The following is a 27,427-nucleotide window of genomic DNA, read 5'->3' as shown; positions in this document are numbered from 1 at the left end:
CCATAACGCCGGGATCACGCCCTGAGCCGAAGGCAGATGCTTAACGACTGCGCCACCCAGGCGCCCCCGTTCCAGTGTTTCTGATTCCCCCATGCCTCCTGCCCAGGAGGATCATTTTGACCCTATACGGGGAGACACATCAGGCAAGAGAATGGTTAGTCGTTTTATCACGACGCTGCATGGGGGCGTGTAAGATCTTGGAGAGGGTGTGGAGCAGAGCCCCCACGAAGTAGATGGTGTGCCAAGCAGCCGTAGTACGGTAAGGGAGATCAGGGGACAGCTTGTGGGGCTGGAGAAATCCTGGAAAAAACACAAATGTGGATGCTTTCCTTCTTTGTAGTATGAAATGCTTCATGTGACACCACCAATGAGCTCGCCAGATGTCCTCAAGACGAGTCCGGTGGCTGATGCTGCCGGCTGGGTGGATGTAGATAAAGAAACTCTCCAACACAAGAAATACCCGAATGTGTTCGGGATTGGGGACTGCACTAACCTTCCCACGTCGAAGACCGCTGCCGCAGTAGGTAAGAGAATGAGCTGGTTTCCTCCTCTCTCAGAATGATGTCACCCTGAGGCACCATCATAACAAAAACCAAAGCTTGGCACAAATGGCATCGCATTAATAATGAAACTTTTGTGGCCTAAAAATGACTTCAGCCTTCCTAACACAGAAGCAAGTTGTCTGTGAGCTTAGTATTGTGTGAAGAAGAAAGAGTAGCCTGACCTCATCTGCCTTTGTTCAGGTCCGAGTAGCTGTTTGCAGGGGAGGGGGCATTAGGGAGAGGGTACCACTTTCCCAGCTCTCTGGAATTCTGTTACTTCTCATACTGCCACGCTCCGCTCCTTGGCCTTTTTTGCCTGTGACTCTAGGCAGGTTGGCTATTTTTCTTCGGCTTGAAACACCGTGAAGTTGGGGAAGTGTTTGTTTCCACAGAAAATACATGCAAGTCAATGAAAGCTTGCAGACCAGAAAATTGTTCTGTTAGGACAAATACGGTGGAGCGTGCCCTGATTGGTACACGATTAAGGCCTTAGGCTGGAAAACTAAATTCTTTACCTCCATGTTCTGCACTAGCAGTGACGAGGAGAATTGCCTTTTAGATGCTGTCCTCTCTAGACAGGAACTGTCTTCTCCAGATGCTATGAACACAAGTGTTTTGTGTGAATTGCATGCCTGCGGAACAGATTGTGTTGCTTTCACTATTGCAACCCACGAAGGGCTTTCTAGGAAACGTACTCAATGTCTTTTTCATTATTAATAATCCTTTCCCCCAACTCTTAAGAAATCTCAAACCTGTGAAAAATTGGAAAGTACAATGAATATCCATGTAGCCTTCAGATATTAACCAGTTATCATCTTTTGTAACGCTGGCTTTATTTCTCTATGTACATTTTTTTTGCCGAGCCATTTGAAAGTGAGTTTTGACATAGTAATACCTCGCCCTCCAGTGCATTGACCTGCGTCTCTCAAGAGAACTTTCTCCTCTATATCCACAAGACCATGAGCATGTCCAAGGAATTGAACATTGAACACTATATTATCTCATATATAATCATCTCATATACAAGCCAGTTCCGATTTCTCCAGTTTTCTTAAAAATGGCCTTTATTACCCCCCGCCCCCCCCCGATATCCATGAGCCAGTTAAGGGTTCTACACTGCATTGGATGTCATGTCTCTTCGGTTTCTTTAATCTAGAATAGGGCTTCTGACATTTGTTTTTTGACTTTCATGACACTGGCGTTTTTGAAGAATCCAAGTTGGTTGTCTTGTAGAACATCCCATAATTTAGAACTGTCTGGTGGTTTTCTTAAAATTAGATTCAGGTGATCCATTTTGGCAAGACCCGCCACACGTGAGGCTGTGTTCCTCCCGCTGCCTTACCTTAGGAGCCCGCCATGTTAGCTTGTCTTATCCTTGGTGAAGCTAGATTTCAAGGCTGGGTGCCTGTTGGTTCTCTCCACTGTACAGGTATCTTTTCTCTTTCTGATTTATAGGCAGACTGCATGATGGTACTTTACATTTACATTTCTCTTACTGTAACCTGCTGAATTTATGTGTGGAAAATGCCTGTGGATGCATGCGAAGCCCAGATTACCCAGTGTGTGGCCTACTTCAAACACATTTCATTCACTGTTCTGAAGAGATAATATTAAATATGATTACACAAAAAGTTATACGTGAAAAATCTTGCTCCCAGCTCCGTCTTGCATTTGCTGCTTCTGCATCCCCCTAACCATGTAGAGAGTGTCCCCATTGTTTTTACATCTGCTTTTTCCCGTCTATATTCTATTGTATGGTTGCTCCAGAATTTATTTAATGAGTCTACTGTTAAATTATATTTATGTTGTTTCCAATCCGTTTGTATTTCAGACAGTGTGAATGCTTTCATTGCATTCATGTTAAATGCACGTATATATGTGTGTGTGTCATTTCACATTTTAGCGATGAAATAACAGTAGTCCCAGTGTTCCCCAAGTGGATGCACATTTCTCATTAGATTCCCTTCCCCAGGTGTTCTGAGTATCCCTAGCAAGGTTTTCACTTGTTCCATAACCCATTCTTGGGTTACTTGCCACCCAACCAGGTGTCTTACCTCATTCCAGACCACTGTGCTACTGTGAGTGAGACCCCCATCTTGCCACATTGATTCCAGCTTTCCTGGGGCTCATGCCTCTTTCTGTGCTCCAAGATGCTCCCTTCATTACCCACACCACAGTCAAGACCAGGATGTGACATTTAACAAGTTAACTGAAGGTCTGGGCATAACAGAAAGAGATTATAATATGGGGAAAACCCACAACTCACATACACTTTCATACACACACACACCTTAAACCTGGACAGTGTGACTGCTTCCTGGGTCCCAGCCTTTCTGCTGGTGGCACCTGCTGGCCATTGTTTCTCCTCATCTGTTGGCCCTGATGCCCTGCTGCAGAGGCCTCCTTGGGTCTTCTCAGTAAAGATTCCAAGCTCTCTATGACCTTCAAAAGGGAACAGAGTTTTCCAAAATGGAAATAGGACCTTTAGAGATGTTAAAACAATGAGGACAGCCAGTTTATATATATAAAATAAAAAAAAATTTGTATATATATTTTTCAAGTGTAGAATTTCCCTTTACAGATAAATTTTGTTGACTCTTGACTTTGGGGATCGCAAAATAACTTCCTTACTGAACATTTTACAGTATAAACATAACCCATCTTTTCTCAGAAGTAAATCTAGTTTTCTACTGCTAGAGACACAAACTGCCTGTATTTTTAAAAGGGCAGTCTTGATTATTCAAAATTGAACACAGTCTGGGAATTAGATGATATTAAGGAATTATTGCTAGTATTTCAGGTGGAAAAATGCGATTAGGTTTGTATTTAAGATGTTTCTCATTTTTCAGAGATATACGCAGAAAAAATTATGGGTGAATTGTGATGTTTGCTCTGAAAATACTCCAGAAAAAAAAAAAGTGGTCTGTATGATGGGATAGATGAAACAAGAATGATAGAGTTTGAATATTTTCAAAATAAAAAAGGCAGTCTCCCACTCTTGCCATCAAAACCCAAAAATATCCATCTACGTGTCTGACTGTCTCTGTCTGGTCCAGACCAGCCTCAGCCAGGGCATTCCAGTACAGGGGACAACTCACTGTTTGGCCTAATTGGATATACCTGAGGCTGTCTGAACAAGGACAAAGGGACATCTGAATAGGCTAGGGGATTCTGGACACACAGACCAAGTTGACAACCTTTGACCTCTAGGATTAGGGGGAGTGGGTTTGGGGGAGGGCCATCCTTAGGGTTCTCTTGTTGGAGAGAACTGGCTCTTGAGTTTTGAACTTATAGAGGCATCTGTGTGGGCCTTTGATGAATTAAAGAACCCCTTCTGGTAGCCAGAACTTCGAGTGGTAAGGCGAGTCATGTTCTAGTTAAAATCTAGAGGGATAGGGGAATAGAGGCTTCCTAACTTGTTTGCATTTATTTGCAAATTAGTTTTCTTGGAAAACCTAGATGCTTATATTTTTCTAACTTTTCCATTTCTCTTATAGCTGCCCAGTCGGGAATACTTGACAGAACAATTTCTCTAATTATGAAGAATCAAAAACCAGTGAAAAAGGTTTGTATGCCTTGTACAAAGCCCCGTCTCAATTACCATCTCCTATTCTGTGTGAAAGCAGTGTTTTCCCCAATTCTGCCACTTTCTTAATTGGTTTCTTTCATAGGGGCTCTTTAATGTTTGCCTTTTTTTTTTTTAATGATTTTATTTATTTATTTGACAGATATAGAGACAGCCAGCGAGAGAGGGAACACAAGCAGGGGGAGTGGGAGAGGAAGAAGCAGGCTCATAGTGGAGGAGCCTGATGTGGGGCTCGATCCCATAACACCAGGATCACGCCCTGAGCCGAAGGCAGACGCTTAACCACTGTGCCACCCAGGCGCCCCTAATGTTTGCCTTTTGCATATATTTTTGTTAGATAATTTCCACGTTTCACTGTATAAAAAATGAAAATATACAAGAAAGAATGAATATTGCCACTATTTAGAGTAAATAATACATTTTAAAGTATTTCTATAATACCATGAAAAAAGCCACTTTCCAACTCCGTCTCACATGCAAATGTAGTATGACGGCTACACCTCGTGTCCACTGGTGACTGGCTACAACCGTGTGATTCTCGCGGAGTTCGATTACAATGCTCAGCCACTGGAAACCTTCCCCTTTGACCAGAGCAGAGAGCGACTTACCATGTACATCATGAAGGCCGACCTGATGCCTTTCCTGTACTGGAATATGATGCTGAGGTAAGGTCATGGCCCAGGGTAGAGACGCGCTCACTGGCTTGTGCAGGTGGTTGTTTCAAGGAGGCCTTCAAGCTACAGGAGAGATCAGGACCCGCAGCAGAACCGGTGGGTGGGATCTGCTTTGTTGCGCTGTTTCTCGTGGATGAGTGATGGCAGCCTAGGATCTGTGACCTCAGCCGTGCGTGGTGGGAGAGCGGCTGCTCTGGGCGAGGAAAGGGAGCCATCCCACATCTGCCAGCCCCAGGGAAGCAACCTCTTCTCTTCTTCATTATTGACAGTGACCAAGTCTTCTGTCTTCCATGCCCTGGCTCTCTCTAGCTGCTGGATGAATAGTAATAGTAATAGTAATAATAATAATAATAATAATAATAATAATAGTAAATCACTTTCACGTGTCCAGTACTTTTTCATCTGCCAGCTTTTGTTTTTATTGTGTTCCAGGAAAAATAAAACCTAGTGATTAAGAGCATAGCTTTGGAGTAGACTTGTGTCGGATTCCTGCCTCTGCCATTCACTAGCTGTGTGTCCTAGGGCAAGTCGCTTAAACAGTCTATGTTCAAGTTTCTTTCCTTTTTTTTAAGTTTCTTTTTTTAAAAGAAGATTTTATTTATTTGAGAAAGAGACAGAGATAGCGATGGAGATCGTGAGTGGGAAGGAGAGGGAGAAGCAGACTCCCCGCTGAGTAGGGAGCCCGATGCGGGACTCGATCTCAGGACTGTGGGATCATGACCTGAGCTGAAGGCAGAGGCTTAACCAACTGAGCCACCCAGGTGTCCCTATGTTTAAGTTTCTTATCTGCAGAATGAAATGAACATTGCCCACCTCATGGGTTGAGGATTAATGAGATGACACATAGACAGCGACATAGTAGGCATTCAATAAGTAAATAGAGAAATAAAAATAGAGTTCTTAATAGAGTTCTTCTTTGTCCAAAGGATGGCCATCTCATTTCACTTGTCCAAACCCTTAAGAGATAGTTAAGTCAGGATGTGTACAGCAGTGGTTTTTAAGCAGGGGTGGCTTTGTCCCCAGGGGACAGTTGGCGATAAGGGAGACATTTGATTGGCACAACTGGAGGGGATGCTTGGGAGCGTCTAGTGGGCAGAGGCCAGAGATGTTGCTGAGCATTCTAAGATGCACAAGACAGTCCCACCACAAAGAAATATCTGGTCCAAAATGTCAGTAGGGCCACGGTTGAGAAACCCTGACCTATACCTAATTCACAAGCAAATGAGAGTAGAGAGGATTGCGGTTTGCAGGCAGTGGAGGCTTCACACCTGTTTGCTGAATTGAGTCCCCATGTCCAGGCTCCCCTAGCAAGTCTGCGTCAAAGCCAGGATCCAAAGTACGTTGTCCCCTCCGGGTCATGGGATCTTTCTACTTCACTAGACAAATGTTGCTTTATGTGCTGAGAAGCAGGCTCTGTGTGCAACCTGGCTTCCCGTTCAGCTTCCTGCTGCTGAAATCACCCTCAGCTTTTCTGATGCAAATAATCTTCTCCGGTCATTTCTTCCAGGGGTTATTGGGGAGGACCAGCTTTTCTGAGGAAGGTGTTCCATCTGGGTATGAGTTAAGGAGGGCTCAACCCTTGCTCTCCTTGGATGGCTTCTGAACCCAAATCACAGTCGCTGATTGACCAAGGGCAGCGCGAAGAACTTAAAACCTAACCCTGTGCAAAGAGTTTACTGCTGGATCATGGTGACCAAATGCCTCCCTTTTCAGTGCCTCTGGATCGCCACCATGTGGTCGCCCAGGATGAGTTCGATTCTTTGGAGATATTCAAATGAAAGAATAGATTTCTATTTTTTAAATAAAAGCTTGCCATTGATTGAGATTCTGTGAGGCAGTTTGATCTTGACTAGTGGAATGAGAAGTTACAGCAGTTGGGAGCAGAAGTTGGTGGCGGGAGCTTACCTGTTGCCTCCTGTAAGTGTTCCTGGCATGATTTCACCAGAGCCTGTTTGGATTCACAGAAGGTCACTCCAGGGAAAGCATTATTTCAAACGGCGTGTGTGACGCCCTGAACACGTGATGCTTAGAACGCCTCTGCGGGGGCATGGAGGCTGCTGCCCCGTGGCTCTGCCACCACATTTGTGCTGAGGCCACAGCTCCCCCGGGCTAGTGACGGACGTGGTGCTGGCCCACCACTGTAGGAGGTGGGACTCCGCGGGCAGCTGGCTCCAGGATTCCCCCTCAACCTGGCTGGAACAGTCTTACAACTGTGTCGTCAGAGGTTCTCTATCCCGGACCCTCCTACCTTCCCCTCTTCCTGTCCCAGGCGTCCCACCTGCATCATGGTCTGAAAGCCCTCCCTGCCCCTCCCGTTCCTTCTCCTTGAGACTTCGCAGACATTTCCCCCGCTGAATGTTTTGCAAATCTTACTGTCTCAGAGCCCCACCTCTTCAGGGAACTTAGGCACACGGAGGATGAGGGTAGAGGAATTCTGAGTGCGTGGTGAACATTGGTTTGACGCGGTCCCGATTTTGGCCAGTAACATTTTGAATGAGTTCACATTGGAAATATTGCAGGAAATCGTTCATTTATCTGAAGCTCAGCAGTGGCTTCAAAGTCATTTTTTCCCAATCTGTTTATTTGTAGAAACTTCCAGTTTCAGTTCAGTCTGGTATTGTAAACCTTTGTACATTTCATATTTACTTATAAACTCCACCAAAAGGAAATGCATAGCAGTCTAGGTAATGCTTTAGATTTTACAGCTGTCCTGGGTTCAAAGCTAAGCGTTACCTAGTTTAGGCAACAGTGTTACCTAGGACTGCCAAGTCTTTCTGATTTCCTGGAGTTCTGCGGATGACTTGAGAAACGCTCAGGCATTCATTCATTCATTCAACAGATATTTACTGACCACGTGCTACCTGCCAAGTACGTTTCTGGCCCCGGGGAGATTTAGTGTGAACTGGGTGGAGAGTGCTGTGCTCATACTTTTGTGGTTTGTTTGATTGTTTCTTCATCTTTTCCTGGGATGCCAGGGGACTTGCTGGTTGAGGTCTTGATTGGTTTGGAAAGGAGACTTTCTTTGGTGGCACATGTTCTGGGAGAGAACAACGCACCCACCACTCCAGGAGCAGACCCCTGGCAGCAGGAGCGGAAGGAAGATGTTTTCTGTGGTAACCACATATCTTGTCTGCAATATTCCTGTTTAACACCTGTTATCCTGGCATAGCTATTCATAGTTGCCCCTTTCATTCCAGAATGTCCTGTTTGGACAATTTACTGACCACTCTTGTGGGTGCACTCAACGGCCCCCACCCCACCCCAGTTCTAGAACAGGAGAGCAGAGCCACAAAAGGTGCTCGTCACCTCATGTGCATTCACACGGTGCTTGTGAAGCAGACAGCGGTGGGATTATTCCACCGTGAACTCCGAGTCCCTCCCTGAGATGGCTGCAGCCTGGCTCCTGGTGGGCTGCCCATGCCAGCAGGCCTGTGAGAGCAGAGTTGGGTGCTATTCACCTCACATGATCTCCCTCTGCAAGATCCAAGAGGTCCTGGGAATAGCCAGCCATTACTTTCTCCCTGGATGTGGACAGAAGTGCTGGTGAAGCTGGTTTCTGCATTTTTAGGGATGGGCTGGGATTCTGGGAATGGCTGAGGAGGCTCTAAGTCAAGTCACTTTGAAATCCCTCGCAGGGTGGAGCGGAGCCTCCTGGACTGTTCATGATCACGTTTTCTGAATAAACCTCCAAGCATCAGGGAATTGCTTTTGGATTCACATTATGCTGGACACAATTTATTGCCAAGGCTGGAAGGAGCGGTAAACAGTATTGGCCAGAATTCCAGAAAAGCTTGGCCTTTGAAACCTTATCTCCTTAACCACAACTGTGGGGTTGGCCAAGGGATGGACCTTCCCTGGGACGGCCTCTAGTTATTGGGATCGGGCACCAGGATAGAGACGAGGGTGGGTGGTTTCTCCAACGGTGGGGCCTCTGGCAGAGTGAGGCTGCAGGTCCCACCCTGTGGAGAGCTTTGTCTGACTCAGAGGCTGATGCCTTCAGAATACAGAAGTGACACCAGGCTACAACTATTGACTTGAGAAATCTCTCCTTGGTCCCCTCCCCTTGTCCCTGGAGCTTCTTCCTGGGGACTGAAATTCCTGCCTTGGCATTAGCCCTGGGTGAGCTATGGCTAGGGTGGCAGCTTAGGGACCACTGGGGTACAGGGAGGGAAGTGAGACTTGTCACCAGGGGGAACATGGTTTCAGATTTAGATTTTTTTGCTATTAAAAACAGTTTTAATGTTTTTTGCTTATGTCTAACTTAAAAAAAAAGATTTAATTGATTTATTTGGGAGAGAGTGGGAGCAAGAGTGAGAGACAGAGAGAAAGCACAGAGGGAGAGGGAGAAGCAGACTCCCCGCTGAGCAGGGAGCCAGTTGCGGGGCGCTCAGTCCCAGGATCCTGAGATCATGACCTGAGCTGAAGGCAGAGGCTTAACCAACTGAGCCACCCAGGCGCCCTCTTATGTCTGACTTTGGTAGAAAACTTAGAGAATAGAGATAAAAAATAAAAATTATTCCAAATCCATCCCCCAGTTATAGTAACTAATAAGTCTTGGTGTCTTTTTCTCTGTCGACCTAATATCATCACATATAAACTTTTTGAAAACAAAAAGCATCACATTGCAAGTGCTGTCTGTGTTTTATACTTCTTATGTGTTGCATACCCAGAGGTTGGTTGGAGAGAGGAGTAGATTGGTGAGTAATTAATTATATGAGGAACACAGATCCTTTGTGTTGGCTGAGAGAATTGCTAATTAATTAATGTAACAAATGTATGTCCCGTACCTAGTAGAGAATTGGGGTATAGTCAGTCCTAGATACTTTTCTCACATAACCCTACAACAATCCCACAAACAGAATTATCAAAGACATGGACTATTTTTCTTTTTGAGGAAGATAGCTTTTGTAACCCAACATTTAAGAGTAGCTTCTCTAATTGTTTTAATGCACTGGATAACTCCAGTCTGATTTTAAAACAAAGTTCCACATTGAAGCCTAAGACCACTCTTGGAGCTTTCAGTCAGGATGAACGCATTGTCACCATCTCAGGGAAGGAAGGAACAAGAGAATTGCTTTGGATAAGCTGAAGCTTTTTGTTTGTTATTAATTTAAAGATTTTATTTATTTGAGAGAGAGAGACAGAGAGAGTAAGTGGTGGGGGGAGGGGCAGAGGGAGAAGCAGACTCCCTACTGAGCAGGGAGCCTGATTGGGGGGGGGGGCTCGAACCCAGGACCCCGAGATCACGACTGGAGCCGAAGGCAGGCGCTATACCGACTGAGCCTCCCAGGCATCCCAAGCTGAAGCTTTTTGAATGGATTAATGAAAACCAGGTCTTTCTAGTTAGGTTAACTGCCAAGTAGCTAAGGAGAATGCTTGTCTCTATGCAGGAGAAAGTCAAAGTTAATACTTTGCAACAGATAGGTAGAAAGATCACAAAAGACAGTTGAGAAAGATGGATGGTGAAATATTGGACAGTTTTCTCCCTCAATATTGATTTCTAAAATTAACTTCCTTGGAGTAGAGCACACTTGGAAAACCCTAAATTCCGTGATAGCTTTCCATATTTGCATGCAGCAGAACTGCGACTGCGTCCGTCACTTAGGGTTTGGGGCCCCATCTAGGCCAAAAGGGGGCAGAAGCTGCAGAAGGGCAGGAACTCCGGTTGCTGTGCTGGTACCCGCTGGCTTCAGACCTTGAAGGACAGCCCGACGGAACACAGGACTTGGAACCACAGACCTGGGCTCAAATCTGGGCTCTCCATTCACTAGCGTCTCAGCATTCAACTCAAGCTTTTGAACCACTGCCTTGCCACCTGTCGAGCTGGTGGTAACACCTACTTCGTAGAGTTGAGGTAAGCACTCCATGAATCACGGTACAGCTTTCAGCAGTTTGGCACGGAGACTGAAGATTATGTTGTCGTTAACTCTGGTAGTTGAATGAAGCACTCAGAAATACATCTCCTTCGACTAGGAATTCCTACCTGCCTGGGAGAACCGGGCTCGTGACACGGGTCTTCAACATCCTTGTTCTAACTGGAGGCCAGGTGGATTCTGTTACTCGATACTACATCTCCCTGCCTCCTTTCGGCAGACTTTCAGGTTGGAAGGTTCCCGGTGTCAGAGATTAGCCAACGTGCAGTAGTGGCTGAGAGCGCAGATCTGGACCCAGCCAGGGTCTCACTGGCTCTGGATCTGGGGGAAACTCTCTGGGCCCTGTTTTCTTGCCTATAAAATGGGAATTGTAGTAGTATTTACCTTCCTGGGTTATTGTGAGGACTCTTAACCAGTGCTCACCAAATAATAAACATGGCTCTCGATATAAGTTGTTAATTGCCTCAAGTCAATAAAAAAGTGGACTGGCTGTTTCCTAGTGATTTGTTATGAGTTATCCCATAGAAACAGATGGGTTCCTTTCCAGGAGGGGTCCTGTGGGCAGCCGGTCTGACCTAAGTTGTGTTGTGTTGATTCCAGTTAGTTTAGATCATAGAAGGCCCTTTGTATTCAGTCTCTCTTGATCTCAATCAATCCCTCTCTCCAGGGATTCAATAACTTCAAGAATTCATTATTAATTACTCCCACAGACATTTTGGAAGTATCTAATATATACAAGGCCCTGGGGATTCAGAGATGAAAGTCTTTGTCCTAAGTGAGCTCTGTTTAATTACTTATGTCAAGTGCCAAGAGTGAGGTCCCATTTGTATGTGCTCATAGAATTCAGAACATGCCACTGACTATATTAGTCATTCAGGGAGAATGTCCAGAAGAAAGTAAAGTTTGGGCTGAGTCCCTGTATTAGTGAAGACTCATTTGGTTGCAAGTGACAGAAATCCAGCCCAAATAGGTCTAAGCAAAAAAGGGGAACTTAACGGCTCATATAGCTAGGAAATCCAAGGGTAGACTTCAGGCTTGGCTAGATCTAGGAGTCAAATAATATGGTCAAGGTAATTTCTCTTTCCATCTCCTAATTCTTTTTCCCGCCGAGTCCATCTTCTATGGCAGACAAGCTTTCTCAGTGTGGCTAGGAAAGAGCGCTATATACATGTCCTCCCAGCTTGGCTTCCCTAGAGGGAAAAGAGGAACTTTGCTTTTTAAATGTCCATTAGCCAGTTCTGAGGAAGGATTACGATTATCATCTAATAAGCAAATGTGTTTCCCCGATCTGAATGACTGCAGGGATTTATCTTCTTTCGTTCAGTGCTGTATTACTAGTACCTACAAGAGAAGGATCTAGAAGAGCACGAAGTAAGTTCTTAGTAAATATTTGCTAAGTAGCTGAACTAACCGGCTGAATTTTGACCCTGTGCTCACTCCACATCTAGGGGAGTGGGGTTTGCTACCAAAAGGAAATTGGTAGAAAAATATTCTGAGCACCCCCAAACCATTAATCTTTATGGTCCAGAAACATGGGCAAGACTTTCCCGGAAGAAGAACCATTAATCTCTATGGTCCTGAAACATGGGCAAGACTTTCCCGGAAGAAGAGTGGAAGCTTCCCAGGCATAGGGAGTACTATGTGTAAAGGGATGGAGGTGGGGGTCTGAGGGAGCTATAGATAATTTGGTATTGGGCCACAGGAAGACAGGGTAGAAAACGGGCTAGTGGAGGAGCTTGGGCTGGAAACTTTTTTGTCTTTTTCTTTTTCCTTTTGTGGGCTAGTTTTTGAAATGGAGGTATAATTGACATATAATATCGTATTAATTCAGGTATATAATATAATGATTTGATATTTGTATATATTGCAAAATGATCACCACAATAAATGTAGTTAATATCTTGTCAGCATACGTAGTTACATAGTTTTCTTGAGACGAGAACTTTAAAGATTTACTTTCTTAGTAACTTTCAACTATACAATACAGTGTTATTAACTATAGTCACCATGTTGTACATTATATCCCCATCGCTTACTTATTTCGTAACTGAAAGTTTGTACCCTTTGACCCCCTTTACCCATTTCACCCACTTCTCACCCTCTACCTCTGGTGACCATCAATCTGTTCTTTGTATCTATGAGCTTGTTTTTTATTTTTAGTTTGTTTTCATTTTAGATTCTACATATAAGTGAGATCATATGATATTTGTCTTTTTCTGTCTATTTTCACCTAGCATAATGCCCTGAAGGTCTATCTGTGTTGTCGCAAATGGCAATATTTTTTTCTTTTTTGTGGTTGAATAATATTCCATCCTGTGTGTGTATGTGTGTGTGTGTGTGCGTGCGCACGCACGTGCGTGTGTGATCTTTATTAATTCATCTATCAATGGACAATTAGGCTGCTTCCATGTGTTGGAGATTGTAAATAATGCTGCAATACACATAAGGGTACATATATATTTTTTGAATTAGTGTTTTTCTTTTCTTGGGGGTAGACACTGAATTGCTGGATGCTACTCCCTCTCCCTAGTGGAATTGCTGGATCATGTGGTATTTCTATTTTCAACTTTTTGAGGAACCTCCATACTGTTTTCCACAATGACCGTACCAAATTACATTCCCACCAACAGTGCACAAGGGTTCCCCTTGCTCCACATCCTCGCCGACACTTGTTATTGTCTTTTGATACTAGACATTCTGGCTAGCGTGAGGTAATACCACACCGTGGTTTTAATTTGTGTTTCCCTAATGATTAGTCAGGTTGAGCATCTTTTCATGTGTCTGTTGGATATTTGTATGTCTTCTTTAGAAGAATGTTTATTCAGATCCTCTGTCCGTTTTTATTTATTTATTTGTTTATTTAAGACTTTTATTTATTTAAGTAATCTCTACACCCCATGTGGGACTCAAACTCACAGACCCAAGGTCAAGAGCTGCATGCTCCCCTGACTGAGCCAGGCAGGTGCATACCCCCCCCATTTTTAAATTGGATTTTTTTCTCTTTTTGTTGCTGTCGAGTTGTATGCATTCTTTATGTATCTTGGATATTACCTCCTTATCAGATATATGATTTGCAAACACCTTCTCCCATTCAGTAGGAGGCCTTTTCATTTTGTGGATGGTTCCCTTTGCCGTGCGGAAGCTTTTTCGTTTGTTGTGGTCTCACTTGTTAGTTTTGCTTTTGCTGCCTTTGGTTTTAGTGTCAAATCCAAAAAATCACCACAGGACTGATGTCAAGGAGCTTACTGCTTATGTTTTCTTCTAGTTTTATGGTTTCAGGTCTTAACACTAAAGTCTTTCATCTGTCTTGAGTTCATTTTTTACGTGGTGCATAATAGTGGTCTAGTTTCGTTCTTTTGCATATAGTTGTACAGTTTTCCCAATACCATTTATTGAAGAGACTGGCCTTTCCCCGTTGTATATTCTTGGCTCCTTTGTTGTAATTTAACTGACCATCTATGTATGGGTTTACTTCTGGGCTATTTTGTTCCATTGTGTCTCATTTTATGCCAATGGCATCCTGTCTGGATTACTATCGCTTTTTTGTAACACAGTTTGAAATCAGTGAGCGTGATGCCTCCAGCTTTGTTCTTTTTTCTCAAGATTGCTTTTGTTATTCAGGGTTCTTTTTGCGTTTCCATACAAATTTTAGGCATGTTTGTTCTAGTTCTGTGAAAGGGCTGGGATTTATGTTGCTTTTGGTTCCTCCCATTCCATCTTTACCTTTTGCACCCTGTCCTCTGCCCTGGGAGACTGACCGGCATGGGCGGTGTGGGGAGCGTCTCCTGCTGTCTAGTTTCTGCTTGGGTTTGGCCAGGGGAGGTTGTTGGTAGGGATGAAACAGAGGGATGAGAGCTCCAGGTGCAGCTGGCTCCCTCTCTGCAGGGATGTCTTGGCCTCATGATGAGATAATAACAGAAATTGAGAGTAAGAGTTTATAAACTTTTATAGCAATTTGACAGATATACTTTATATCTGTTGAATCTAATAATAAAAAATTGAACTTGTGTTTTATATGTTTTCAAATATCATTTTTTCTTCTAATAAATTTTGATTGTATTTTACCAAAGTACTAGTCTGAGAAGAGTTAGATTAAAAAAAATCAAACAACATGAAAACAAAAACTCCAAACCTGGTCTTTCTGCACGACTCTTTTTGGGTTCTGATGACCAGTCCTGCATCATCCCTATGGGCCTAAAGGTGGAAACAGCCCCACCATACAAACCCCAAATGACTGTACTGTGCCTGTGGCTCCCGCAATCCAGGCCGCCCGTGTAAATAAGCCTATCCTGAATGATCCTAACTTGACCTTATCATGTGCTCCCTATTATGACCCTGACTGACACAAGGTAACTTTTTTTTTTTTTCAAGATTTTACTTATTTGAGAGAGAAAGAGAGAGAGCACATGAGTGGGGAAAGGGGCAGAGGGAGAGGGAGAAGCAGACTCCCTGCTGAGCAGGAAGTCAGACACGGGGCTCAATCCCAGGACCCCAGGATCATGACCTGAGCCGAAGGCAGACGGTTAACTGACTGAGCCACTCAGGCACCCCGACATAAGATAACTCAATGGGAGGCAGAGACATTGAAGTTTACACAAGAATGACAGGGAATTGTAGCAGCGTGAGTGATGTGTGGATTGAGAAGGCTCCAGATGGAGTGACCAAAGCCAGGGCCAACTAGCTTCAGTAAGAGATGATGATGGCTTGAATTAAGGCGCTAACGATGGAGGGTAGGGAAAATTCAGGAATATTTAGGAAATTGTATTAGGCAAATAGAAGCCACTGTATAAATAGTTCAGGCAGAAAGAAACTGAAGATTACAGATCACAAAGTAGGATCTGTGAGCCAAATTCAGGCCACTGCTTGTTTTTATAAATAATGTTTTATTGGAACACAGTCAGCCGCCTCTGTTCATGTATTGCTTAGGGCTGCTTTTGCACTACAATGGCAGAGCTGAGCAGTTGTGACAGAGACTGCACGTGGCCCTCAAAGCCTAAAATATTTACTATTTGGCTCTTCACAGAAAGTTTGCTGACTCCTGGAACATTGGGAAGTAGGTATGTACAGAACTGCAGGAAAAGATGGGGGAAACGAACATCATGGAAAACTGCTGTTGGATTTCGGGAGATCAGGAGGCTGAGAAATGGCACGGAATACTGCCCCGTGGCTCTCAGCTGTCTGACCCATCGAAGTAGGCGGTTGCCTGTAGATCTCTGCAAGCCTCATGTCTACAAACACACAGGCCCGCTACTGCCGGAGGGGGGACGGTTCTGCTTTTCTGCTTTTCGATCTGGTGCAAGTGCCCCTCCCTCACTGGCCGACTCTAAATGAAACTGGTTGTCTTTTCCCAGGTTTCCTTTTTAATAAAGGGGTGAGTATAAAAGGGAGAGGGTACATAGCCCAGAGCTTTGGGATGACTCCCAAGGGACGAGGGATATGGAGGCTGGGGTGACTCCCAGGCTTGGGTGACTGTGATGGATGATAATGCCAATCATGGCGAGGGAGAAGAGCTGAAGAGAAGATTCTGGACAGAAAGGGAGGCACTGTCAGCAGGTTAGATTCCAAACCCCTGCCAACCGTGGAGTTGCAGCCATCTGCCCTAGTGGGATTTTATTCAGACCGCTTCAGTTAGGGATTTTCATGGAATAAAACCATAAAGTACTTTTGACATAAAAAAATTGGTATTCCAAACCTGGGATTAGCGGATCTTTCCACAGCTGATGAATATCCAGCTTTCAGGCAAAAGCAGTTATAAATCTTCCTTTTGGTAGATTTATGGGATACCTTCTAGGACTTGGAAAATGTTGGCAATCTCTTTGGCCCAAGGGCCCTGCTGGCCTGCAGAGTATTGCGAATGGCAGAGGGAGGCCTGAAGCAAAGCAAAGAAGTGAGAAGAACAGACTGGATGAAGAAGTCCTGAGGCCAAGGGTGGAGAGGAGAGAAAGTGGTGCACCTGGGCATGGGTCTCTTTAAAAAGGTGAGAGGTCATCAATCCCTGTATGGGATGATGGGAGGATGTGAGGAGAGGGTGTTGGGGCAACTGCTGACCAGGCTTACACCTCTGTCCCCACCTTGTTTACAATCTCAGTGGTCAGCCAGGGCCCTTCCTCCCAGAGTGGATGCCCTACTGTTGACTGGGGACCATACTCTGAAATTTAACAAGATTGTGGTAGAAAACTCTCCTTACCCTACTCCTTCCTTATCTGAGCAAATGGAAGCAATGAGACTCAAGGACCTCATTGTGTGCCATTTTGCTCCAGCAAAGCTGATTTTATTAGCTTACTTTCTCCAAATTGGTACCAGTCCAACTTGTAAATATATCCTTACATTCTACTAATTCATCTTAGATCTGACTAATTAGTGGCTGTCTTCTAAACGAGGAATGCCTTCTAATGGTTTTTATGTGCAAATACAAGACTGTAGGTTTACTGCTTAAACATTAATAACTGTAAAAACATAGTAATTTGAATGGTTATGTTTAAGATGAAAGTTTTGAATCCAATTTTTAAATCTACAAATGGGCTGTCATCTATGTCTAGGAACTATGTGTTCATTGTCCAAAGGCCTGAAAGATTTTCAAGATCACATAACAAATAAGAAGCAGAACAGGGATCTGAACTTCAGTCTGTTTTCAGTGTCTTGGAAAAATTGTTGATATTGGGATTACACTGGAAGGCGTCTTATGGTTCAGCCTTATCACATTTCTGCTCAGGAGTAAAAGAAAAAGGAGACATGTATTAGTACAAATCCTCTCATTTTCCAAGTAGCAAAAAAGCAATTTATTGGTTTATGTATCTAGAAGTCTTAGAAGGAGATCAGGCAAGGCCAGATCCAGAGGCTCAAGGCTCAAAGTCCTCCTCTCTCTCTCCCTCTCTCTCTCTCTCTTTCTCGTTCTTGTTTGCTTTTCTCTGTGCTGGTTTCTTCCTCAGGTATACTGGGCAGGCTTACCTGGTCTTTAAAGCAACAGTCTCTCTTTTCTGTGGAAATGGGAAAAATCTGGGAAGAGATTTGATGGTCCAAGCAGGCTTACCTGGTCCTTAAAGCAACAGTCTCTCTTTTCTGACTGTGGAAATGGGAAAAATCTGGGAAGAGATTTGATGGTCCAAGCTGGGTTTATGACTTTTCTTGAACCAATCACGTGCCCACTCTTGGGAAAGAGGATTGTGTCCGCTCTGTGTGAGCCACACCGACTGAGAATGAGTGTGGAAGGGGAGTGATTCTCCCATGAGATGCTAGAGTTAAAAACCTAGCTTTATTACAAGGATAACAAGGTGGATACACTCTGTTTTTTACCCCATCATCAATGTTAATCTATTTATTCATTCATTCTGCAAATACATATGTGCGAGGCCTGGCCAGCTGCGGGGTCCTCCGGTGAGTGGAATGGGTTCGGCCTCGGAGGAGCTTGAGCCCAAGGGAGTGTGAGTTCTCAGGATGGGCCCTCTGGGTCATTTGCAAAGCATTCTCCTGACTAGGAAGGGGGGACTGCAGCTCTTCCAGGAAGTCGCTGAGAGCAGGGGTTCCCGCCCGCACCTGCCAACAATCGCCCTTTCAGCCTCATGGGGCTTCTCAGTGGGTTCTGTGACAGAACCAAGAAGTAATAGCCGGTGGAGAGGAGCGGGAAAGGGGAGAGCACGTAGCTCTCCTTCCGCCCGGGCTGTGGCGCCCCCTGCAGGAGGACCGGAGCACCTGCGCCCCGCGGACCCCTGCTGGGCTCCGCAGGCGTCTTTCCTTCCCGATCCGGTAATAAACTGGGCCTAGGAACGCCGGGTTTGAAGCGATGCCAAGCTGTGTATGTTTACCACCTGCGCCTGGTTAGCTGGCCGCCTCGTAAGCGCAGAGTAAAGGAGCCCAAGCGCGTCACGGGGCGCCCCTGCGCGTGTCTCCAGCCGCCTGGCTCACCACCCCACACGGCTCAGGGTCGGCGCCGCGAGCGCTCGCCTCGCCATGTCCTGCTCGGGTGAGTTTGCTCAGCCGCAATCCTAGCCCAGTCCTCACCGAAATAATACCAACTGCTACAGTTTCGAGTACTTTGACGTAGACACCGGCTAGGCGTTTTGCATCCAATTTCTCGTTTAATCTTCACAATCACCCTACGGGAGAGCGTTTTACCCGAGTTTTACCGACGACTGAGGCTTAAAGAGAAGCAACTGGCCTCCGCTCTCAGGGTTAGGAAGCGCCAAGGTCAGGTCAGAGCCACAAGAGGGCGCTCCTCATTTTTCTATGTTCTACGGGTCTTGCTTTTCCTGGCGGAAACCCACATTGTGTTTTGACTGCTGTAAAAACCCACATAAACACTATATGTCTGTCTGTCTGTATGTATATGTATGTATGTATGTACTGGAGGGACTGGGCAGCATTGGGAAACGGGCTGCAGGTATTACGAGCACATTTCTGGAACTGGAAATTATGCTACATCTGTTGTGACAGGAGGCAGAATTTTTAAATTAGGCGTCGTGTNCGATTTGGGAAGTTGGTCATCAGTAGCATATGGGGTGAAACTGTAAAGCTACCAGAGGCCTTTGTGAGTTATGGCTGGCAAGCCACATCATGTGTGTATGCATGCAAGCTTGCACACTTTTCTAGATCTTCCCGTCAGGTTAGTCCTGGGTTCTCCCTTGCATTGGTAACATTTAGGATTAAAGTCTGGAGCAGCTGCTTTCCTCTGCCTAAGGTAATGTAAAGGCACCANNCTTCCTCGGCCCCCCCCCCCCCCCCCCGCGTGCAATTTCCCCTTGCTCTCAAGTGTTGGTCTGACTGAGGGTTCTGCATGTCTAAGTGGTACTTACTCTTTAAAAAAATTTTTTTGAGTGTAAATATTTATTTTGCACACCCCCTGCTTTTATCAATAACACAAAGGAATATATAGACATATACAATCTGCCCTTAAGAATACTTTGTAATTAGTTTTTTTTATTGAAGTATAGTTGACACACAATGTTACATTAGTTTTAGGTGTACAACATAGTGATTTGACAACTCTATACACTTATGCAAGTGTAGCTACCATCTGTTTCATTAAAGTACCGTTATTAAAATTATTAAACATTATCAAAATACCATCGACTATATTCTTTATGCTGTACCTTTTATTCCTGTGACTTAGTCATTAGATAACTGGAAACTTGTACCTCGCACCCCCCCTTTTACCCACTTTGCCCATCCACCCCAGCACTCTCTTCTCTGGCAACTACCAGTTTGTTCTCTGAATTTATGGGTCTATTTCTGCTTTGTTTGTTCATTTGTTTTGTTTTGTAGATTCCACATACAAGTGGAATCATATGCTATTTTTCTTTCTCTGTTGGACTTATTTCACTTAGCATAATACCCTCTAGGTCCATCCATGTTGTTGCAAATGGCAAGATCTTGCGCTTCCTTATGGCTGAGTGATATTCCATTGTATATACACCACATCTTCTTTACCCATTCATCTATTGATGGACACTCGGGTTGTTTCCATATCTGGGGTACTGTAAATAATGTTGCAAAAGCATAAGGGAGCATATTTTTTGAAATAGTGTTTTTGATTTTTTTGGTTAAATACCCAGTAGTAGAATTACTAGATTGTGTGGTATTTCCATTTTTAATTTTTTGAGGAACCTCCATACTATTTTCCAAAATGCCTGCACCAATTTACATCCCCACCAACAATGCACAACGGTTCATTTTTCTCCACATCCTCACCAACACTTGTTATTTCTTGTCTTTTTGATACTAGTCATTCTGACAGCTATGAGGTGATATCTCATTGTGGTTTTGATTTGCATTTTCCTGATGCCTAGTGATGTTGAGCATCTTTTCAGGTGTCTGTTGGCCATCTGGATGTCTTTGGAAAATGGCTATTCACATGTTCTATCCATTTTTAAATTGGATTCTTTGTTTTTTTTTTTATATTGAGTTGTGAAGTTCTGTATGTATTTTGGATACTAATTCCTTCATCATGTATGTGATTTGTAAATATCTTCTCTCATCCAGTGGGTTGCCTTTTCATTTTATCAATGGTTTCCTTTGCTGTGCAAGAGCCCCGATAGTTTATTTTTGCTTTTGTTTTTCTTGACCGAGGAGACCTATCTAGGAAAATGTTGTGGAGGCTGATGTAAAGAAATTACTACCTATGTTTCCTTCTAGGAGTTTTATGGTTTCAGGTCTCACAGTTAGGCCTTAATCCATCTTGAGTTTGTTTTTGTGAAATTCCACTTATTCTCTCGTATTAGTATTGGGAGAAGCCATTTCTGATTGCCTCATTTCAATAGGCCATTTCTGATTATAAGTACTGTAATCTAGTTTCTAATTATCAATTGATTTAAAGTGATAGTTTTAAAACCTTCATTAAAGAAGTTTGTATCCACTGATCCCCACCCCCCTCCACCAGACTTTAGGCTTCTGGAGGGCAAAACCCTATTTATGCACTGAAGCCTTACCATGTAGCTGTGTTGGGTCTCGATGCTAGGTACCTGCATATCTATGGTTCCCAAACCTTGTGGTACATCACAAACAACTTTTTCTTTCTTTTTCTCTTTTTAAAAGCCTTTGCTTGGGGATTATGCTTAGATCAGTTTGGGTTGAAGCCTGGCAATCTGTGTTACATGAAGAGGTGGCCCCCATCCCCGTGGCGTCCGCCCCTGCCATACTGATGCCTCCCCCAGCTCGTATCATGGCTTCATGAGGTGGGGTGGGGTGAGGAGTTCTCTATGACACTGGGAGAAGAGCTTGAGTCTGTTGGTAGGGGTTGAAAATGGATTACTCTTACACTGCCGCTCCACTCAGGAGTGGCCTTAGGGACTGTGGTGAAGGAAATCCTTCCAGTGGGCAGATCTGTGAGCAGTACGCTTGTTTGTCCCTTCCCTGTGGAGGGAGAGGTGGCCTGAGGTAGTTTACATGGACTCCTAGGCAGCAGTGAATAATTTGGTTAGGAGTCTGGAAGGAACAGGTGTGGAAGATCCGAGACCAGGATTCTGGAGAATCATATGATTGAACCACAGGAGTGGGCACAAAGCACGTAGATCTTTATGTTGACCATCAATACCCAGCGGAAGAGTCACTCTACAACCAGGTAGACAAGATGACTCATCTGGTAGATGTCTGTCAGCTTCTGCCCTTGGTCACCCCAGTGCTCACACAATGGGTCCTTGGATGGTGGGGCTATAATAGCAGGGATAGAGGCTCTGCAGGGATTGCCCCTGACCGAAGCTGGTCCAGTTACTGTCACTGCTGAATATCCAGTCTGTTAGTGGCAGAGACCGAAAATGAGCTCTCAACATGGCACCACTTCTTAAGGAATCTAGCTAGATTTGCTGGCAAGTTGATGCCACCAGGCCTTTATTTTTTATTTTTTAAAAATATTTTATTTATTCTTTTGACAGAGACAGAGATAGCCAGCGAGAGAGAGAACACAAGCAGGGGGAGTGGGAGAGGAAGAAGCAGGCTCCCAGCGGAGGAGCCTGACGTGGGGCTCGATCCCAGAATGCCGGGATCACGCCCTGAGCCGAAGGCAGCTACTTAACGACTGAGCCACCCAGGTGCCCCCCATCAGGCCTTTATCACCCTACAGGGGACAGTGGTCCATCCTTTATGGAACTGACCCTCTCAGATATCTGTTTTCCTTTCTGTGCTTCTGATAGTATCATCAAGGGTTCACAGAGTGTACTGTGGGATGAGGGGTCCCATGTAACAGCTTTTCATACCAGAAGCCTCTTTTTACAGTGAAGGAGGTGTGATAATGAGCATTTGAGCATAGAATCATCTGGGCCCACTGTATGCTGTATCGCGTAGGAGCCAAATAGAAGGTTGGAACGGCCTCTGGTGCCTTTTACCTCTCAGCTGGAATCCGCTGGCCCCAGATGTCAGCTTTGACATTGAGATAGGGCCTCTAAGGCACCCAGGGACTCTGGATGCTTATGTTTCCATGGAGAAGGCCATAGGCTGGAGGCCAAATGAGTAGGAGTACAGGTCTGGGAGGGTGTGTTCAGTGGGACACTAGGTATGTAGGAGCAGGGGCAGTGGAAGAGTTTAATGGGGGCAGAAGAGGGTGGCAGACAACCAAACAAAACCCAGAAATAGGTCTCTACGTCCCCTCTCTGGTGGTTCTGACCAATGAATCTGAGGAAGGACGTGGGAGTCCGTACCTTAAAAACCTCTTGAGGTGAGTTAGGTGCTCGGCTAGGCTTGGGAATCATGTTAGGGTGGAAAGAGGATCGAACGTGGAGCAGAAAGAGGCAGACGTGAGTCCTGGCTCCACCGCTTGCCCAAGGTGACCTCCCTTCATAAAGAGGTACTGGCTTACTCATGCGTACTCTTTTCTCATTTATAAACTTGGGCTTATGATATCAAATGGGATAACAGCGTGTGAACCATTATTAAGTGAGTTAATATACACAAGGCATGTAAAGCGGTGTCTGAGAAGCACCAGAGTGCTGTTAAAGCATCAGCTATCGGAGCGCCTGGGTGGCTCAGTCAGGTAAGTGTCTGCCTTTGGCCCAGGTCATGATCTCAGGGTCTTGGGATCGAGCCCCGCATCGGGCTCCCCGCTCAGTGAGGACCCTGCTTCTCCCTCTCACTCTCCCTCTGTGCTCTCTCTCTCAAATAAATAAATAAATAAATAAAATCTTAAAGCATCATCTATTTGAATGTGTATAGAAGAGAGACTTAGGGGGCCAAAGATAGACTTGAATTTTCCCTATTAACTCCTCCAGAATCCAGCAATGGGGGCCAGGGCTACTCTTCCTTTCTTTCTCTTCCTCCTAATTTTTATTTGGAAATAATTTCAAACTTACAAAATGTTGCCAATATAAAATAGTACAAGTAGCACCTATATACCCTTTACTCAGATTCACCTATCAGGACATTTGCTCCTGTTTATCATTTTTTTAAAAAAGACTATATTTATTCATTTGACAGAGATAGAGACAGCCAGTGAGAGAGGGAACACAAGCAGGGGGAGTGGGAGAGGAAGAAGCAGGCTCATAGCGGAGGAGCCTGACGTGGGGCTTGATCCCATGACGCTGGGATCACGCCCTGAGCCGAAGGCAGACGCTTAACCGCGGTGCCACCCAGGCGCCCCTATCATTTCTCTCCTGGATCTTTCTTCCTCTTTCTGTAAATATGTGGAAATTTGTATGGACACATGTGTATGCACGTGCATACATTTATATATGCATATACATATATGTATATCTATTACATATGCATGCATATGTGCATTTTTTCTCAATAATTTATGGTAAGTTACATGCATCATGGCCTTTAGCCCTAACCACTGCATTATACTCAATACTAAACTACAATACTAGGTCTACTAAATACTGCAGTAGGGGTAGTCTCTTACCTCACAGAGAAGTTATTGACCTCACAAAGTTTCCGATACAATGTTTGACCTAATGTACCGTTCATATTCCAGTTTTATTAGTTGATGTAATGATGCCCCCTGGAGCACATTCCCCTCTAGTATAGGATCCAGTGTCATGGCAGGGATTACATGTGGTCGTCATGTCCCTTTAACTTTCTTCAATCTGGAACATTTCCCTAGTCTTTATTTGTCTTTTATAACATCGACATTTTTTCCTCAGCTTTACTGAGATATAATTGACATGTAACGTGGTGTAAGTCTTCGATGTACAAGGTGTTGATCTGATACACTGACAGGCTGTAAGATGATGACCACCCTAGCGTTAGGTAACACCTGCATCCCATCCCATCATCACCATTTCTTTTTTGTGGCAAGAACATTCAAGATCTACTTTCTTAGCCACTTTCAAGTCCGTGATACGATATTATTACCTGTAGTCGCTGTGCCGCACGCTGGATCCCCAGAGCCTGCTCATCTTCTGCCTGGTGCAGGGGTGGGAACCGTATCTTGAGGGGCGGAGAGCCCATTGGCAGGCATGTGAAGGCAGGCTGGGCCAGCTCCACGGTGAGTACACGGTCACAGCATTTTCCTTTGGGTCCTGAGAGGTGCCTCGGTGTCCAGAGAACAGCAGCTTGTGGTTGTATGTATGAGCCCATGCAAGTTATGAGTGCAGTCTTGCTTCTCTCCCTGCAAAGGTAAGCCATCATTTTAATTATTCTTTATTTAGCCCGACTCTGAGGTCTCTGAACTGCCATTTCTTCATAATAATAACTATAATAATAGTATAAAGAACCAGCAACAATAATGATCATTGCCTGTCTCCCTGGGGTACTGTGAAGATAAAATGAGATAACGAACTCAAAAGTGCTTTGTAACCCAAAAAGAACTATCATTATACTGTGTGTTGCTCATACCTGCTCTTAGCACTGTTGTCTTTGGGTGGGCCTCCCCCTTGTAAGTTGAAGAGAGGGTTTATGTGATATCTTTATTTTGGACAGAGTTTGTGGACACAGACTTAACGCTTTTCCCCCTCTTTCTTGGGGGACACAACTAACTTGTAAGGAGAATCTACCATATGCCAGGTGCTTTCTGTATACCATCTTCTTGTAATTAAAAATAAAACCTTGTAATTACATAGAATCATTGTTATTACTCTATTTTTTCTGAAGTATTGAGGAGCGAGCTGCAGAATCGAAACCTGAACACCTCTAAATACTACAGTGGATCTTTCCCCCACATAGTACTTTCCTTAATAGCCACCCTATCATCCTCCAAGTGAAAAAAAATTAGTATTAATACATTTTTCCATCTAAGTTTTCCCAGCTGTCCCAACAATGTCATTTTTTCCCCGTTCTGGTCTAGGATCCAGCCCAGGCTCACACTGTATTTGGTTGTTGTCTCTTTAGTCTCCTTCAGTCTGGAATGGTTCCTTAGTATTTCCCTGTCTTGCATGACCTAGAAAGATTTACAGAGTAGGGACCTTTCCATTCCGAAGGCTGACCTTCAGTCTGGCTCTGGCTGTTGTGTTCTCATGAGCAGACTCGCGCCCTCCATTCTTGGCAGGAATTGCACAGACCGGGGACAGAATGCTGCGCTCTTGGTACATCAGACCAGCAGGGGGCTGATGGTCACTCTTCCTGTTAATATCTGGTGGGATTAATTCTGACCTTGTCAAGTTGGTTTCTACCAGATTTCTCCGCCAATAAAGCCATCATCCCCCCCCCCCATTGCGATTAGTAAATATTTTGTGGGGAGATATTCTGAAATTACACCAATATCCTGTTCCTCATTAAATTTCTACTCACGCTCCTTAGCGATTATTAATAACTCTCCCCATGATGGTTGCCAAATGGTGATTTTCTATTTCCATCATTCCATCTACATTTATTAGTTGGCATTCTACCGTAAGAAAGAGCTTTCCCTTCTTTGCCACTTGTTTATTTATCCATTTTTATCTTTAAGTTCTCATGAACTCTCATTTTATTCAAGGGGCTGTAAACCATCACTATCATTTATTTTAAAGTTTAAAATGTCCAAGTTTGGCTAGTGGGACTCCCTTCAAGCTGTCTCCTTAGTCCTTTTGACATATCTTCATTAACTTCTGAGCATTTCCTTACTTTCTGACACAGCAAAATATTCCAGATTCATCTTGGACTTGTACTCATTTATTTATTAAATCTTTAAGGTCTTATAGATTCCCATATTATTCAATGGTTGTAACCCATCACTACCGTTACTTATTTCACAGTAACTGCTCTTTTCACCTCTAATCTGTCTCCCCTCAAATTCATCCTATACTTTCACCAGATCAATCTTCTAAAATCTTAGCTTAGCCTACTGTCATTATCTTTTGAAAAAACCGGCAGCTTTGAAGAAGCAGAAAAAAATCCAAGTTTCTCACCTGGCATTCAAGACACCTCATACTCTGTCCTCATCATCCCTGGTATCTAATTTCCCATGGTCTTCCTCATTTGTTTCTCAGTGGGTGTCCTAAGAACCTCCCCTACTCCCATTCTTCCCTTCCTATTTCCTTCCTCCCTTCCTTCCTTCCTTCCTCCCTCCCTCCCTCCTTCCCTCCCTCCCTCCTTCCTTCCTTCCTTCCTTCCTTCCTTCCTTCCTTCCTTCCTTATTTATGCAGAAGCTACAATGTACCAGGTTTGGTACTGAGAATACAGAAGTGAATGAAACAAAGGTCTTGCTGTTGTGTAGCTTGTCCTGGAAAGAGAAGGTAATCACAGGAATACGTATAAATCAGGTGATAATACACGCGAGAGAGAACAAAGCAGGATAATGAGACAGAGTGGATTTGGTGTGAGTGAAGGTGTGTCTGTCTCTCTGCCTGTGTGTGTGCCTCTGTGTGTGAGGGCTGTTTTATGTAGGGCTCATCTAGCACCTGCATGACTTTGCTTGTGTCGTTCCTTCTGTTTCACATGCTGTCTCCTGTTGACATTTGAGCTTGAATTTGAAGAAGTGAGATTTTTTTCTCCTCTGCATGAAGTTTTCCTTGATTTCCCAAGCACAAGTGACCTTTCCTCTTCTGAGCAAATAAAACTTGGTAGAAAACGTGAATCTGTATGTTAGAGCACGTTAAAGTTCACATTAGGCTAGGCAGTATAAATGGCACAAGTTTTTGAGGTTAAGAGCTAATCTCATCTTTATATTTGTTTCTCCCTCTTCTATCTTCTCTCTCCCTGTACCACATAGTAGATTTTTAATCAGTTTAAATTAAACATTAAATTAAACATTAAATTAAAACGTAAATAAAAGAATCAGTGAAGATGGGGGAAAAGAGGGGAAGGATGGTGAGACTTTCAGGAGTTCGTGGGGTGGTTCCTGTAGCAGTGCTTTCCAGAGTGCTGAGCTGTGATCACATCCCGTTCTAGCTTCTGTACATTTGAAGACTCGGA

General features: G+C 44.3%; 1 protein-coding gene across 3 annotated transcripts in view; it reads left to right on the top strand.

Annotated features, from left to right (window-relative positions):
* The window catches only part of SQOR (sulfide quinone oxidoreductase), a 45,066-nt gene extending 38,441 nt beyond the window's left edge, over nucleotides 1-6,625 (top strand). For all 3 annotated transcript variants that reach the window (XM_040620533.1, XM_040620535.1, XM_040620534.1), the window contains exons 7-10: nucleotides 341-524; nucleotides 4,040-4,107; nucleotides 4,615-4,793; nucleotides 6,310-6,625. In XM_040620533.1, coding sequence (XP_040476467.1) covers nucleotides 341-524; nucleotides 4,040-4,107; nucleotides 4,615-4,793; nucleotides 6,310-6,367 — 489 coding nt within the window. In that variant the 3' untranslated portion in view covers nucleotides 6,368-6,625. The remainder of the gene's footprint in view (nucleotides 1-340; nucleotides 525-4,039; nucleotides 4,108-4,614; nucleotides 4,794-6,309) is intronic.
* The last annotated feature ends 20,802 nt before the right edge of the window (nucleotides 6,626-27,427 follow it).

Source organism: Ursus maritimus, unplaced genomic scaffold (genome assembly GCF_017311325.1).
Source record: "Ursus maritimus isolate PB19 unplaced genomic scaffold, ASM1731132v1 scaffold_35, whole genome shotgun sequence".
Taxonomy (NCBI): Eukaryota; Metazoa; Chordata; class Mammalia; order Carnivora; family Ursidae; genus Ursus; species Ursus maritimus.
This window is presented reverse-complemented; position numbering and strand designations above follow the sequence as displayed.